The sequence below is a fragment of the Zonotrichia leucophrys genome, chromosome 12 (assembly GCF_028769735.1).
Source record: "Zonotrichia leucophrys gambelii isolate GWCS_2022_RI chromosome 12, RI_Zleu_2.0, whole genome shotgun sequence".
NCBI classification, from domain to species: domain Eukaryota; kingdom Metazoa; phylum Chordata; class Aves; order Passeriformes; family Passerellidae; genus Zonotrichia; species Zonotrichia leucophrys.
Window position 1 is genome coordinate 18,608,523 of NC_088182.1, and position 12,273 is coordinate 18,620,795.

The window sequence follows — 12,273 nt, forward strand, 5'->3', positions numbered from 1 at the left end:
CTTGGGACAAGTCTTTCAAGAGGCTGCCTTTACGGTTTGTGTTCTTCTGCATGTGTTTGTTTTTAAGAAATTAACACTGGAAATTTTAAAGAATTAACCTTTGGAAAGCAGTCAAATATTTATCTGCATTCAATGGCCCCTTTCCTCCACGAGTGTTTGCTACATTAACTTGAAAATACAGTCAGTGAAATTCTACCATCAGCTCTTTGTGTCCATGGCCAGAAAAACCCCACAGCTGAGCAATCCAAGGCCCCTTGTGGAAAAGTGCTTAAATTCAGGGCTGTGTGCCCACTACAGCAGCAGGGCTAGGCTCTCCTCAAGAGTCAGATTAAGCAGTGTGCCTGGCTTTCACTCATTTTAAAACAACAGGAGATAATTTCAAATGGGTAATAAGGTACTGAATAGATTGATCTGCCCCAATCGCATTGATTTGGTGGAATAGTTCACTCTTGCTCTCTTGCTGGTTTAAACATGGAAGAGGATTGAACCATACAAACATCTGCTGATACAAAAACACCTACCTGTGCAGAATCCCTGTGCAGCAGTTGCAGGTCCTTTGTGGACACCCAACAGTTCCAAAGAAATTGGAATTGAGCTTTAACCCTAAGCTGAACACACAAGACTAAAAATATGCAATTTAACACATAGTATCTCCTAATTTCATTGTGAAACCTCTGTTAAACCAGCTTCTATTTCTTAGGAACACAATAAACCCCACAATAGCAGCCTGGGGGCTGTCTTGATGGATTTTATAAAGGCTTTTTTATAACTGGATCTGCCAATAGCTATTTCTTCTGTGCCCTTCTTCCCAAAGGCAAGCAGGGCTTGCTCTTAGATAAGAGGATCCAAAGCAAAGTACAAATGTGCCTTTTATCTTCCCAGAGGCATCAGAAGCTCAGCATCTCCTTCCCACAGCTTCCTCTGAAGCTGCCTGGATGCCTCGGCCGCGGGAGCGCTTCCCAGCTGGACCCTGAGATAATCATGGAATCATTTCCCAGCATCACAGAGCCCAAGAATGGCTTGGGTTGGAAGGGACCTTAAATCTCACCTTGTTCCACCCCCTGCCACGGGCAGGGACACCTTGACCTGGGCCAGGCTGGTGCCTCTGGGCTGGCAGGGCTGGCCCTGGGCAGTCACTGCCCCAGCAGCTCCGAGGGGAGAAAGAGCCAGGAACCATTGCAGGGTCAGAGCTGGACAAACCCTCAGAACACCTGAGACAAAGAGATCCTCACCAGGGCTGTGGGCAGCAGAGGAGCCTGCAGCCACACTGTCCTTTGAACAGGGACACGTGCTGTCCACAAGGCTTGGAACACATTCCAAAGGCTCCCGAGCAGCACAAAGGTCGCACTTCCCCCGGCACTGGCTCCCTGTGGGCTGAGCCTGCCCAAAGCTTTGGAAATGCCTCTTGCTCTGGCCCAAGGAGGCATCCAGGCTGCAGGCAGAAGAGCAGGATCAGCCTGTGCCCTGTCATGGGGGCACAGCGTGCTGGCACTGCCGAGCTCTGAGCCCAGGCTGTCCCCAGCCCTGCCCCACTGCCAGCACTCTGCGTGTCACAGGTGCTGCAGGGGCACCACCTCAGTTCAGCCTCAGTGCTCCAATTTCCTAAATCCTAATTTCTTAAACCTTAAATCCTAGGGAGTCCTGATTTCCAAGATCTCCTTGGAAAGATGGCATTACTTGCCATCCAAACACAGTGAAGTGGCTCTCAGAAAGGTGAATGGTGACAAAAGTGTGGCTGCGATTCAGCCCTCAGGATGATGTGGGAAAGCAATGTCCAAGAGGACTCCCATGTTAGAAAACCAATTTATGTGAAAATAAATGGCTTTCAGGAGAGCTGAACCAGAATGCTCTGTGTCAGGATGTAATTCCCCTGTGTAATTCCCAGGCACGGAGCTCTCCCTGCGCAGAGCAGCCCCATCAGAGCATGAAAGTGGCCCCCTGATGCCATGCAGGAATATCATTCCTTGCTCTGGTACCACAGCTAATGAGAATTCATTGAATGCAAAATGCCATGCACGCTGCTGAGACTTTTCCAGAAGGCCAAGGCAGGTGTGACTAACTCAGGAGCATATTTAATTGTTAATTGATCAGCTTGCAGCTCCACACCCCATGCAGCACCCTCAGCATGGAAATGCAGCAGCTCAGGCTGCCCTGCCTTGCCCACCTCCAGCTCTGCTCAAGTGTCATTAACCAGCCGGTAAATAGGAACGTGAGGAGCTTTGATTTTATTTTAATTTATTTGTCTGTTCCTGCAGTTGTCACGAGAGCCTGATTAAGCAGCTCTGCCATCCCCCACCAGCAGTGGTGAGCACAGGAAACCCCCCAGCAACCCAAGCCCTCTTCAAACACCTCACACCCTCGATACCTGTCAGGCAGTTAATTATACCCATGAATTATTGTCTCTGCTAAAGATGACTGAACGTGTGACACTTTGCTTACTGCATGAATTCCTGCTGGTTTTATGATTACTGTCAAAGAAAATGATTAATAGGTAGATATTGCATCAAGGACAGCAACAACACAGCAAGAATTAGAATCTATACTTGTATAGCAAAATTAATTCCTGTTAGGAAAGGAATAAAACTTTTACCAGGCATTTAGGCAGAAGACAGTTTCCTTAAAATCATTTCCCACCCCACGTTTTCAAACTATGATCAATCCCCAGCACAGATGTTAATGACATGATTCATAAGCTTTACATTGATCAGTACTTACCAGTTCCTAAAACGTCATCTGACTCCTTCTGGAAAATGCATGATCTTGTTAAAAGCAGATAAGCTCAGAGCTTTATGTTCTCCCTACCTAATTTGCTTTGCTGTCCACAGTAAAGGTAATTCTGTTCAAGCCGAAGAGCAGGGAATGCTCCCATTTAATTTATTTCTTTGTACATTCAGAACAAAAAGACCCAAGCTCATGGGCTACTTCAGGAGTTAAAAAATATCAAAACTACAAACAACTGAGTAATTGAAGGACAGCAGCAGCAGCAGCAGCAGCACCCTTTCAGAGCAAAGCCTGAATGCCAATTTCTAACTCAGTCTGAGGAGACAAGGAGCAGCAGGAGCAGCAGTGGAAGCAGCAAAAAACTCAAATTAATTCTGCCCAAAAAGCTGCCATGTATATTTTTACCATATGCCTCACCTCCAGCAAGCACTGAAGTACAAAAAGCTGCCTTGAACAGAATGAATCTCCCCTATCACTACCACTAGAAAAACAATTCTACCAGCTCAGTAACCCATGGTTCTGCTCCAACAGGCTCTTTGGAAAGGTCTGTGTAAATAAATAATAAAACAGGCTGTTAACTTCTCTGGACTGCCCTGGATTAGGTTTCTGACTTCTAGGGTTTCAGTGCATGTCATTAGACCCTGCACCCTGCAAGCACAGAGCCTTGGCAGAGTCCAGCCCAGGGCTGCTGGAAGTTTGAGCAAAACTTTGATGCAGTAATTTTAATGCAAAGACATTAAAACTCAAAAGAGTGCTGGAAGTTGATTTAATTTTGAGCTACTTATCTAAGCTGGCTTCTGGTGCTTTCACCTTTCCTTTCAACGGAACAGCAGAACCCTGGAGATGCAGCTGATGTGGGCAGGGAGTGAGAGCAGCTCCAGCCCTCACCCATCACTTCAATATTCCAGAGTCAGGGACTGGGGGGGACCCCTGGGGCTCATCCAGTCCAACCTCCCTGCCCCAGAATATCTCCTGCACTTATCTGAGCTGCCCTCAAACCCCCACATGGGAGTTCCAGGAGCCCCCAGTGCTGCACTGACAGTGCCTGTTCAGGGCAGCCACCTCACCTCGAGGGTTCTGTGCCAAGAAACACTTAAATACCTGCAAATATTGCAAACTCTGGTGCTTCACACCAACCCTCAAGCAAGGATTAATCTGCAATCACCTGCTGCCTCTGCCAGCCCCTGCCTGCTCATTTTGAGCTTTTATCAATAATAACACAGAGTGCAAGACAAAAAGAAGACAAAGAAGTAAAAGTGGGAGCATTTTAACGAGTTCTCATAACAAAAAAAAGGCAGGAGGAGCTGATGAAGTTCTGCCCCTCTGCTCTAAGAGGGCTGTAACCCATAACCAGCTGAAGCTCACTGAACCTAAACCACAAAGCTCTCATTTACATGAACAATCAGATTGAAATAACCCAGCCGTGTAAGCACCCACTCACCCTGGCTGAACACAAGTAACATTGAAATGACTTTTTAAAAAAAACAATTCCAAGCAGAACCCAGCAGTGTAATTCTGCCCTTGAACGAGCTGCTCCAGGTAGAGGAATTGATGCCACGGTGATTCCTTGCAGCTGTCTGTGCACAGACCAGGCACAGCAGGGCAGACACTCACCCAAATAATTCATTTTAGGATGTAAAATGCACAGGACACACTCACACACCTCCAACACAGCATTCTGAGGGCACCAAGGTGGTGCCACCCTGGCCATGATTTGTCCCTTTGGCACTGGGGGTGCATCAAACATTCCCCAGCATCGTGGGGCTGCCAGGCTGAGCCCATCTCCCAGCAGAACAAGGCTCTAGGAGACAGCAGAACAAAAACAAGGGGACAGCCACAGCCCCACCACACCCAAACAGGCACTAAAGCTCCAGAAAACCATCCCTGCCTGAGGATTAAAGCTCTGACATCAGTAACAATGACTTGCATTTGGCTTTGTCTTGTAGCTTCTCAAGTGCAGCCTTTTGCAGTTGACAAAGAAACCCACGTAGAAGCTGAATACAAAAATAGACTGGTTGTGGAGATAAATATGGATATAGCTGGGTTTGGGGTGCTGGCTTTTCTTTTTAATCTTATAAATGAATTTTTAGTAATTCTCATTAGTGTTTAAGCCATAAAATAGTTAAGGAAAATCACACTGGTAATGTCTGATCTTAATGAAAGGTGTCAACTCCAGTGCTCCCCACTGTAACAATACATAAGAGATATTTTCCTTATCCAGGTGAGCTTCACAAACATTAACCCTGGAGGTGCCAGGAGGAACAGCTGAGCTGGGTGCTGGAGTTGCCATTACAGGGGAAAACTGACAGGCACAAATGAAATATCTGATTATCTACCCCATTATCTCTGCTCACATGTCAGCTGCTGATGTTTGCCCATGAACTCCAGAGCAAACTGTGCCCAGCCCTGGCTCCCAGCCCACACTTTTGCACTGATCCCAGTGTAATTTAGAGCAGTCTGGGTGCTCAGAACATTTATGAACAACCCCCTGCCCAAGTTACACTAAATTTTATGTGCTCCAAGCTTCCAAATTTTATGAGCTCCATCCCAAGCACACCAGCTCCAGTAGCTGCCCCAAAGGCCACCAGAGCCCAAAGGGGACCCTTTCACTGCTCAGGGTGTTGGTTTTCTTTGATGAAACCACTGCATTGTTCCATCGGTCTTCAGGAAAAAAAAAAAAAGTCCAAGCAGACAACTAAAAATAAAGTATGACCAAACCAAAATGGAAAATGTTTGTAGCAGAAGGAAAATGAGGAAAGAAACTCCCAGACAGCTCAGACTGAGGACTAATTCTTACTTTTTTCCAGATGTGTGGAGCACTAAGAAGTAACTATTGACTGTTTTCCTCCATTACTTGCACTAGAAGTTGAAGATGCAAGCTGAAAACTATGTGTTACCCTGCTATAAACCCTGTAATTTATTCTCTGTGGGCTGGGATGTGCTGATTCAGATGGCTCCAGTCTCCAACCACTAACCTCATGCTCAGAGCTGGCTGGCACAGGGACCTCAGCAGGGATGAGCCATTCCCCACGCAGGGTCTGCTCCAACACTTGTTCCCCTGCCTCAAAACTGCCAGGACCCTACAAACAACAGGGCCAACCTGAACATATGGACAAACAATTCCCTGACTGTGTCTTTGCCTGTCCCCCAGCCACGGGGTCACTGAAGTGCAGCTGTAACAGAAATAAAAGGTGAAGGAGCTTTCCCAGTCCTGCTCCCAGGCTTTGCCAGCTCCCTGGTTTTGGGGAAGTTTTCCCCCTGCAAGTATCACAAGTGGGGACTCCCAGAGGAGGAGAGCATGGCTTCTTAGTGCCACAGCCCCTCACTTCAAAGGCTTTAGAGGAGTGGAAGGGCAGGGTCACCCTTGACACAAACACTGGGACAGTGACAGGGCAGCATGGAGGGTGAGGAACTCTGCAGGGCTTTGGTGACAGGACAGCCACTGCCACTCCTGCACCTCCTCAGGGCTGGCACACACCCCTGATCCCATCCCAGAAACGTGGGAGACAGAGCTCTGGGCAGGAACACTGAGCAGCTTGGTGCAGGCAAGGACTACAGCCACCAAACCCCAGTGTGGCACGAGCCACGGCTGGGCAAGGGAAGGGACAATCACCCTGGACCTGTCAGGACCCAGGACATCCCCCTGGCTGTCATGAGCAGCCCAGACCCCTGCCAGGGGTCTCAAAGACCCTGGCACTGAGCCCAAAATGCCTGTGGTTTTGATTATGACCCATGGAACAAATTACCAACCTTGGATGGAGATCTGCAAGCCATGACAAATTAAGCAGAATGATAGTGAATTTATCACAAGGTGAAAAAGTAGATTTTGGGGTTTTTAGAATGGGGATTCAGTGGGGCAAGATGGAGGGATCTGGGCATGTCCAGCCTTTCTCCTTCTTCTTCTTGGCCTCCATCTTCTGCTGTGATGATGGCACTTTTAGATTGGTTTAGAGTAGAAGCTCACTGTCTAACATAGGTGATAGGTATTGGGGAGTAATTGTAAACATTGTACACGTAGGTTTTAGTATAAAGACATAACACTGCCCCAGGGGCAGGCAGAGTGCCTGGAACTGTCCTGCTGGATGGACCTCGGCAGGACAGAAGAAAGAATTTTATAGGTAAGATACAATAAACAACCTTGAGACTGAGAACTGAAGAGCCCTGACTCCTTCTTTGAGCGCCAGGCTGGGAAAAGAGACTTTCTAACTTTTCTTGGGGTCACTCTGACCAGCTAAAGATCTCAACAGCATCCCACCAGTGCCAGGACAATCATTCTGCATCCCACCAGTGCCAGGACAGGAATGACAACTCTCCCCTTGGGCACTGTCCTGGGGCTTGGAGATTATTACTCTGTTCTCTGCTGTGGAGCTGCCAAACCCTGCCCCTCTTGCTCAGAGCAGCTGTGGCCGCCTCTGGATCCCTGGCAGTGTCCCAGGCTGGACAAGGGCTTGGAGCTGCCTGGGACAGTGGAAGGTGTCCCTTCCCATGGCACTGGATGAATTTTAAGGTCCCTTTCCACCCAGACCATGGTGGGATTTCCCTGCTGTGCCTTGGGAAATAACCTGGCAGTAGTGAGGCTTCCCTGGCTCAGAGCAATGAGCTCTGCAAGGACACAAGTTCCACGTTAAGTGCAACAAGCTCAGCTTTGGCACAACAGCAGAGAAATGCCTTCATCTTTTTAACTTTTGCAACTGTGCTCTAGGAGCTGGCCAACAGCCCCCAGCAGCAAAAAAGGCACCATTATTTTTAGGCAGCGCAGTGTATTTCCACACTGCTCTCTCCTAAGCTGATTCCAGCACCCCCAGGACTCCCCCAGGCCTGAACCCTTTTCTATGCTCAGTGTTTGCTGTGCAGGCAGCCATGGCCCCACAGGGCTGGGCACAGACAGGCCCCACAGGGCTGGGCACAGACAGCCCCACAGCCATGGCCCCACAGGGCTGGGCACAGACAGCCCCACAGCCATGGCCCCACAGGGCTGGGCACAGACAGCCCCACAGCCATGGCCCCACAGGGCTGGGCACAGACAGCCCCACAGCCATGGCCCCACAGGCTGGGCACAGACAGCCCCACAGACAGCCATGGCCCCACAAGCTGGGCACAGACAGCCCCACAGCCATGGCCCCACAGGGCTGGGCACAGACAGCCCCACAGACAGCCATGGCCCCACAGGCTGGGCACAGACAGCCCCACAGCCATGGCCCCACAGGGCTGGGCACAGACAGCCCCACAGACAGCCATGGCCCCACAGGGCTGGGCACAGCCATGGCCCCACAGGGCTGGGCACAGACAGCCCCACAGACAGCCATGGCCCCACAGGGCTGAGCTCGGACGTGGTCAAGGCCCGCAGGCCTTGCAGCCGAGAACAGGCAACAAAGGCTCAGTCAAATATGTTTTCCTAAAGCTGCTGCAGTCCAATGCAAATAAGATCAACCCTAAAGCCTCATTTTCCTTTTGGAGTGGGGCTGTTTTCTCAGGCAGCCACAAATGCCCTCATTCATCAGGGCTGCAGGACAAGTGGCCCAGTGTGTGCAGGCAGGGACGGTGCCCAGGGTGGGCAGGGAGGATCCCAGCAGGGCACAGCAGCACCAAACTCCCTCTGCTGCTCCACAGCACTGCCAGGCTCTCTGGAACCTCCAGCCAGGGCTGCACAGGCTCCAGAGCTTCCCAGAAAAAAGAGGAGACAGAGAGGGAAGGACTGGGATGGATGAGAACCTGAGCCCCAGCGTGGAGTCTCCCAAAACACATGAATAGTTCCAAGGTCCCTGAATTGTGTCACAAAAGCAGCTTAGGGTGGTAGAGAACTTTTTCCACAAACTCGTTTTTTTTTATTCTCTTTAACTTCTTGGTGTAGTTGCCAAAGAAAGATAGGATCTGTCAAAACAACCAAAAACATTCATTGAAAATGCTCTTGTTGCTCTGCATCTCACTGCCTGTGAGAACCACCAACAGCAACTTAGGGTGGTAGAGAACTTTTTCCACAAAGGAAAACTCATTTTTTTAAATTCTCTTTAACTTCTTGGTGTAGTTGCCAAAGAAAGATAGGATCTGTCAAAACAACCAAAAACATTAATTGAAAATGCTCTTGTTACTCTGCATCTCACTGCCTGTGAGAGCCACCAACAGCTCTATAAATAAGCCCTGCCGTGAATAACTCAGCTAATATTCAACCCACCCTACACTGCACTAAGGTCACTGATGAAATAAAGAACTGGCTGTTTACAGGACATCACAGTTTGCATGTCAAACTTCAGGAAAATCACCACACCCAGGCCTCTGAGGAACTTCTAAAGTTTAGTTTTCCTCAGGGCTGAGGGGTTTGCACAGGACTTGTCTCAGGCAGTTCCAGCAGCACCGAGGCTGGGATTAACATCTGGGCTGCAAAGACTGCATTCATGTGCTTCTTTCAGGCTTTCCCTCTACTTCTGGTTCTAAACACAGATCATAAATAAAATTATTTTTATCTTAATCGAATCCTCTCTTGGGGATTATTGCCAGTTTCTATTACATTGACTCTGCTGGGAACGAAGAGATTTCTTAGCTTCATTCTGGTACCCTGATAATAAAAAGCCTTCCACAGTCTCATTCCAAGTTGTAATGAGAGTCCATGCAGGAATTCAGGCTCTGTAAACTATTTCCTCAGCCCGGAATAATTATGCAGTGTGAAATGCAGTAATTACTTGGATTACACGACCTCTCCAGGGGACCTGGCATGGCCAAAGGTACCACTTAGCCCACACAGCTGTGTGCCCCCAAGAAACCAAGGCCTGGGACTGGGAAACTATTTAGAAATATACAAAAAATCTCGGTGAGATGCACAATCATCAAGTGTCTCTCATTCCTGCCATGAGCTCTGCTGGAATCCTGGGCAGCTGCTCCTGGCAGGGAGCAGTGTCCAACACCCCGGGCTGTGCCCAGCCAGGCTCAGCACCCACAGCCCAGCCCCTCCTGCAGCCCCTGGCATTGCCCAGGTGGGCTCACAGACCACTCCAGCCTGGAGGCAACAGCCACTGAACCCAGGGGTTTATCCTGCCCTAAAAACCACCTCCTTTACACCCCCCTTCCCTGCAAGTGATGCTTACAGAATGCCAAGAACAGCTGCTCAACCTCTGGATTTGGGAGACAGAACAAACATAAAATTATGACAGGCAAGCATTCAGGAGAGAAGCAGAATTTTTGAATTTTCACTCGCTAAAATAAAGTTTCTTTCATATTCCTATTTTTTCCTGCTTGCAAATGAGACAGAAAACTACATTTTCCTGGAAAATTTCTTTGTAACAACCATATAATTTTCTTTCTGCACATTCAGTATAAGTCTGAGGAAGAAGAATTTATCTTAGCAGCCCTCGCAGGCTGCTGAGAGTTAACTCTGCAGGGAGCAGAGCCCAGCAGCAGCACGGACAAGCCCCAACACACGCACCTCTCAGCCTCCCAAAGTAAAGTTTTACAAATGCCCCCGTACCTGATGGTCCTGACAGAAATGCAGTACTTCCACATCAGGTTCCACATGGCACTGCCATCCCCCTTCATGGCCTTGCCCGTGGTGGTTGCAGGGAGAGGATCCCAGAGCCCGGCACGGGCTCGGCAGCGCAGCAGAGCCAGCCCAGCTCAGGCAGCAGCCCAGCTCTGATTCACCAGCTCCAAGTGATTCCTCCGACCTCCACTCAAGTGAACTCCCAGGGAAGGCAGCTTTCCCATCTGAAGGCTCGGGTTACTCCTTTCTCCGTGATTTATAAGATTCGGTGTTTACATTATTCGCAAGCCAGCAGAGATTATTAGAGGCTGTTCAGAAAGCTCCGTGTTACACTCGCTGCTCTGAGCTGCCAAGTCAGAAAACTCTACCTAGGCAGCACCTGCAGAAAGTTATTCCCATTTATTCCACTTCAAAAAAACCCCCAGCCCAGTAACACTGCCCTAGAAAATCCCTTACGAGAGCTGTAAGTGCTAACCCAGGACATGCTCCATCAAATGCCTCGGGCTGGAGGAACCCTCAGCTGTTTGCAGAATTTTCTGTGTACTGTAATAAACTTTTTGGTGCCAAAAAAAAGTAATGAGTCATTTTCCAAAGCTGGATTTGAAGGCATACGAAGAAGTCCTGGCTTTCAGTGGTGAGTATCAGCTGTGACACTCAGCCTGGAAATGACAGCAACAGTAAAATGGCAAGATCTGATTAAGAAGAAACCCCACCAACAAAAACTCCTGAGAAAACCCAAGAAACCCCAAAATCAACCAAAAAACCACCCCAAAATAGATTATGTATGTGGAATCCTTTTGCTGTGCTGAATAAGTTCAAACACACAGCATTTATTGCCAAAAGTTTCAATGAATTGAAGCCCCAGCACACACTCACATGGCAAAAACTTTCAAAAACAGTATTGTTACTGTTGTTGTAGAGACCAGCCTTTAAATCCTGCCCTGGCATCTCCAAGACCACCCTGCAAGTCAGAGCTGCTGCTCTGACAGATTAAAAGTTCCCTGAGCCTCTGCTCAGCCCACACTCCCTTCTCTGCCCAGGTCAACAGCACCATTATCAGGGGCCCTTCTGGACATCAGATACATGTTTATATTATAAAACTTAATTAAGCAAGAAACCAAGTTCATGCTGTTTCTTCACAGAGCAGAATCAGTCCGTGATTAACTGTCTGTTTGCTGTTGCATAACTCCATTTTCTCTAAGGCCATTTTGCCCAGGGTCTCGTGACTGTTCCCACTCTTTGAAATACATTCTGCTTTGGGAGCTCCTGATAATTGCTCCTGGAGCAAGCTATTGATGGCTGGTTAGGAAAAGTCACACCAAGTTCCACAGCACACTGTACATTTAAATCAGCTGCCTTAGTGAAGGAAAATTGCATTAGAAAACTTTTATACATCTGTTCCTAACATAATCACAGAAATACATTTCAATGCTGTAAAAAACTACGTAAGTTCAGGCAGCACAGCTGAACCCTGTCCCTTCCCTAACTTCAGAGATGAAGTGCCTACAGGAGAGATTTTCTGGTTTTTGTACCCTGTACACTTGCAAGATTTCATGTGGCATAAATAAACCCATTATATGAAGAGAATAAAAGCAGTAGTTTCTTTCCTGTGCAGCACAGAGGTATCAAAGAGCACCCTCAGCTGTGGCAGCTCCCTCCCTCCCTCTGAGCTCAATCCTGAGCCTTTGGTGTAATTGATGTATTTAGATTACACCCTCCTTGATTCTCCTGCAGTCCCAATATTTTGACAGCACCAACATCTGCAGGAATAGTGTTTTTATCTGTCTCTAAAGATAGATTCAGTGGAAGACATCTACGAGAGAGCAGCGTTTTCACCACCTCCTTCAGCCACGTTTCTAAATTTTATGCACAACCAGCGACCAAAGGAATTAAAACAACATGGGAACATCATGGGGCAGAGGTGAGATGCTGCAGGGGACTGGTTTTTGATTTGGTTTGGTTTTTAAATCATTGCTGCAGCACTTCCCATGAAAACCAGACCATTAAATAGTGTAGAGAGTATTTTAGCTCCTGGGCTGAGCTTGTCCACTGATTTCCCAGAAGACCTGGACAAATCCAAG

The 12,273-nt window shown here is 48.3% G+C and overlaps 1 protein-coding gene across 11 annotated transcripts in view; it reads right to left on the reverse strand.

Moving 5' to 3' along the window:
- Positions 1-12,273, reverse strand: part of IQSEC1 (IQ motif and Sec7 domain ArfGEF 1) — a 297,702-nt gene that overhangs the window by 112,047 nt on the left and 173,382 nt on the right. The window contains exon 1 of one of the 11 annotated variants that reach the window (XM_064723783.1): positions 10,181-10,286. The exons of the other annotated variants lie outside the window; for them this stretch is intronic. Within the exon in view, the coding sequence (XP_064579853.1) occupies positions 10,181-10,248 (68 nt within the window). The 5' untranslated portion in view covers positions 10,249-10,286. Of the gene's footprint in view, positions 1-10,180; positions 10,287-12,273 lie in introns of those variants that run through there. 11 annotated transcript variants of the gene reach the window in all.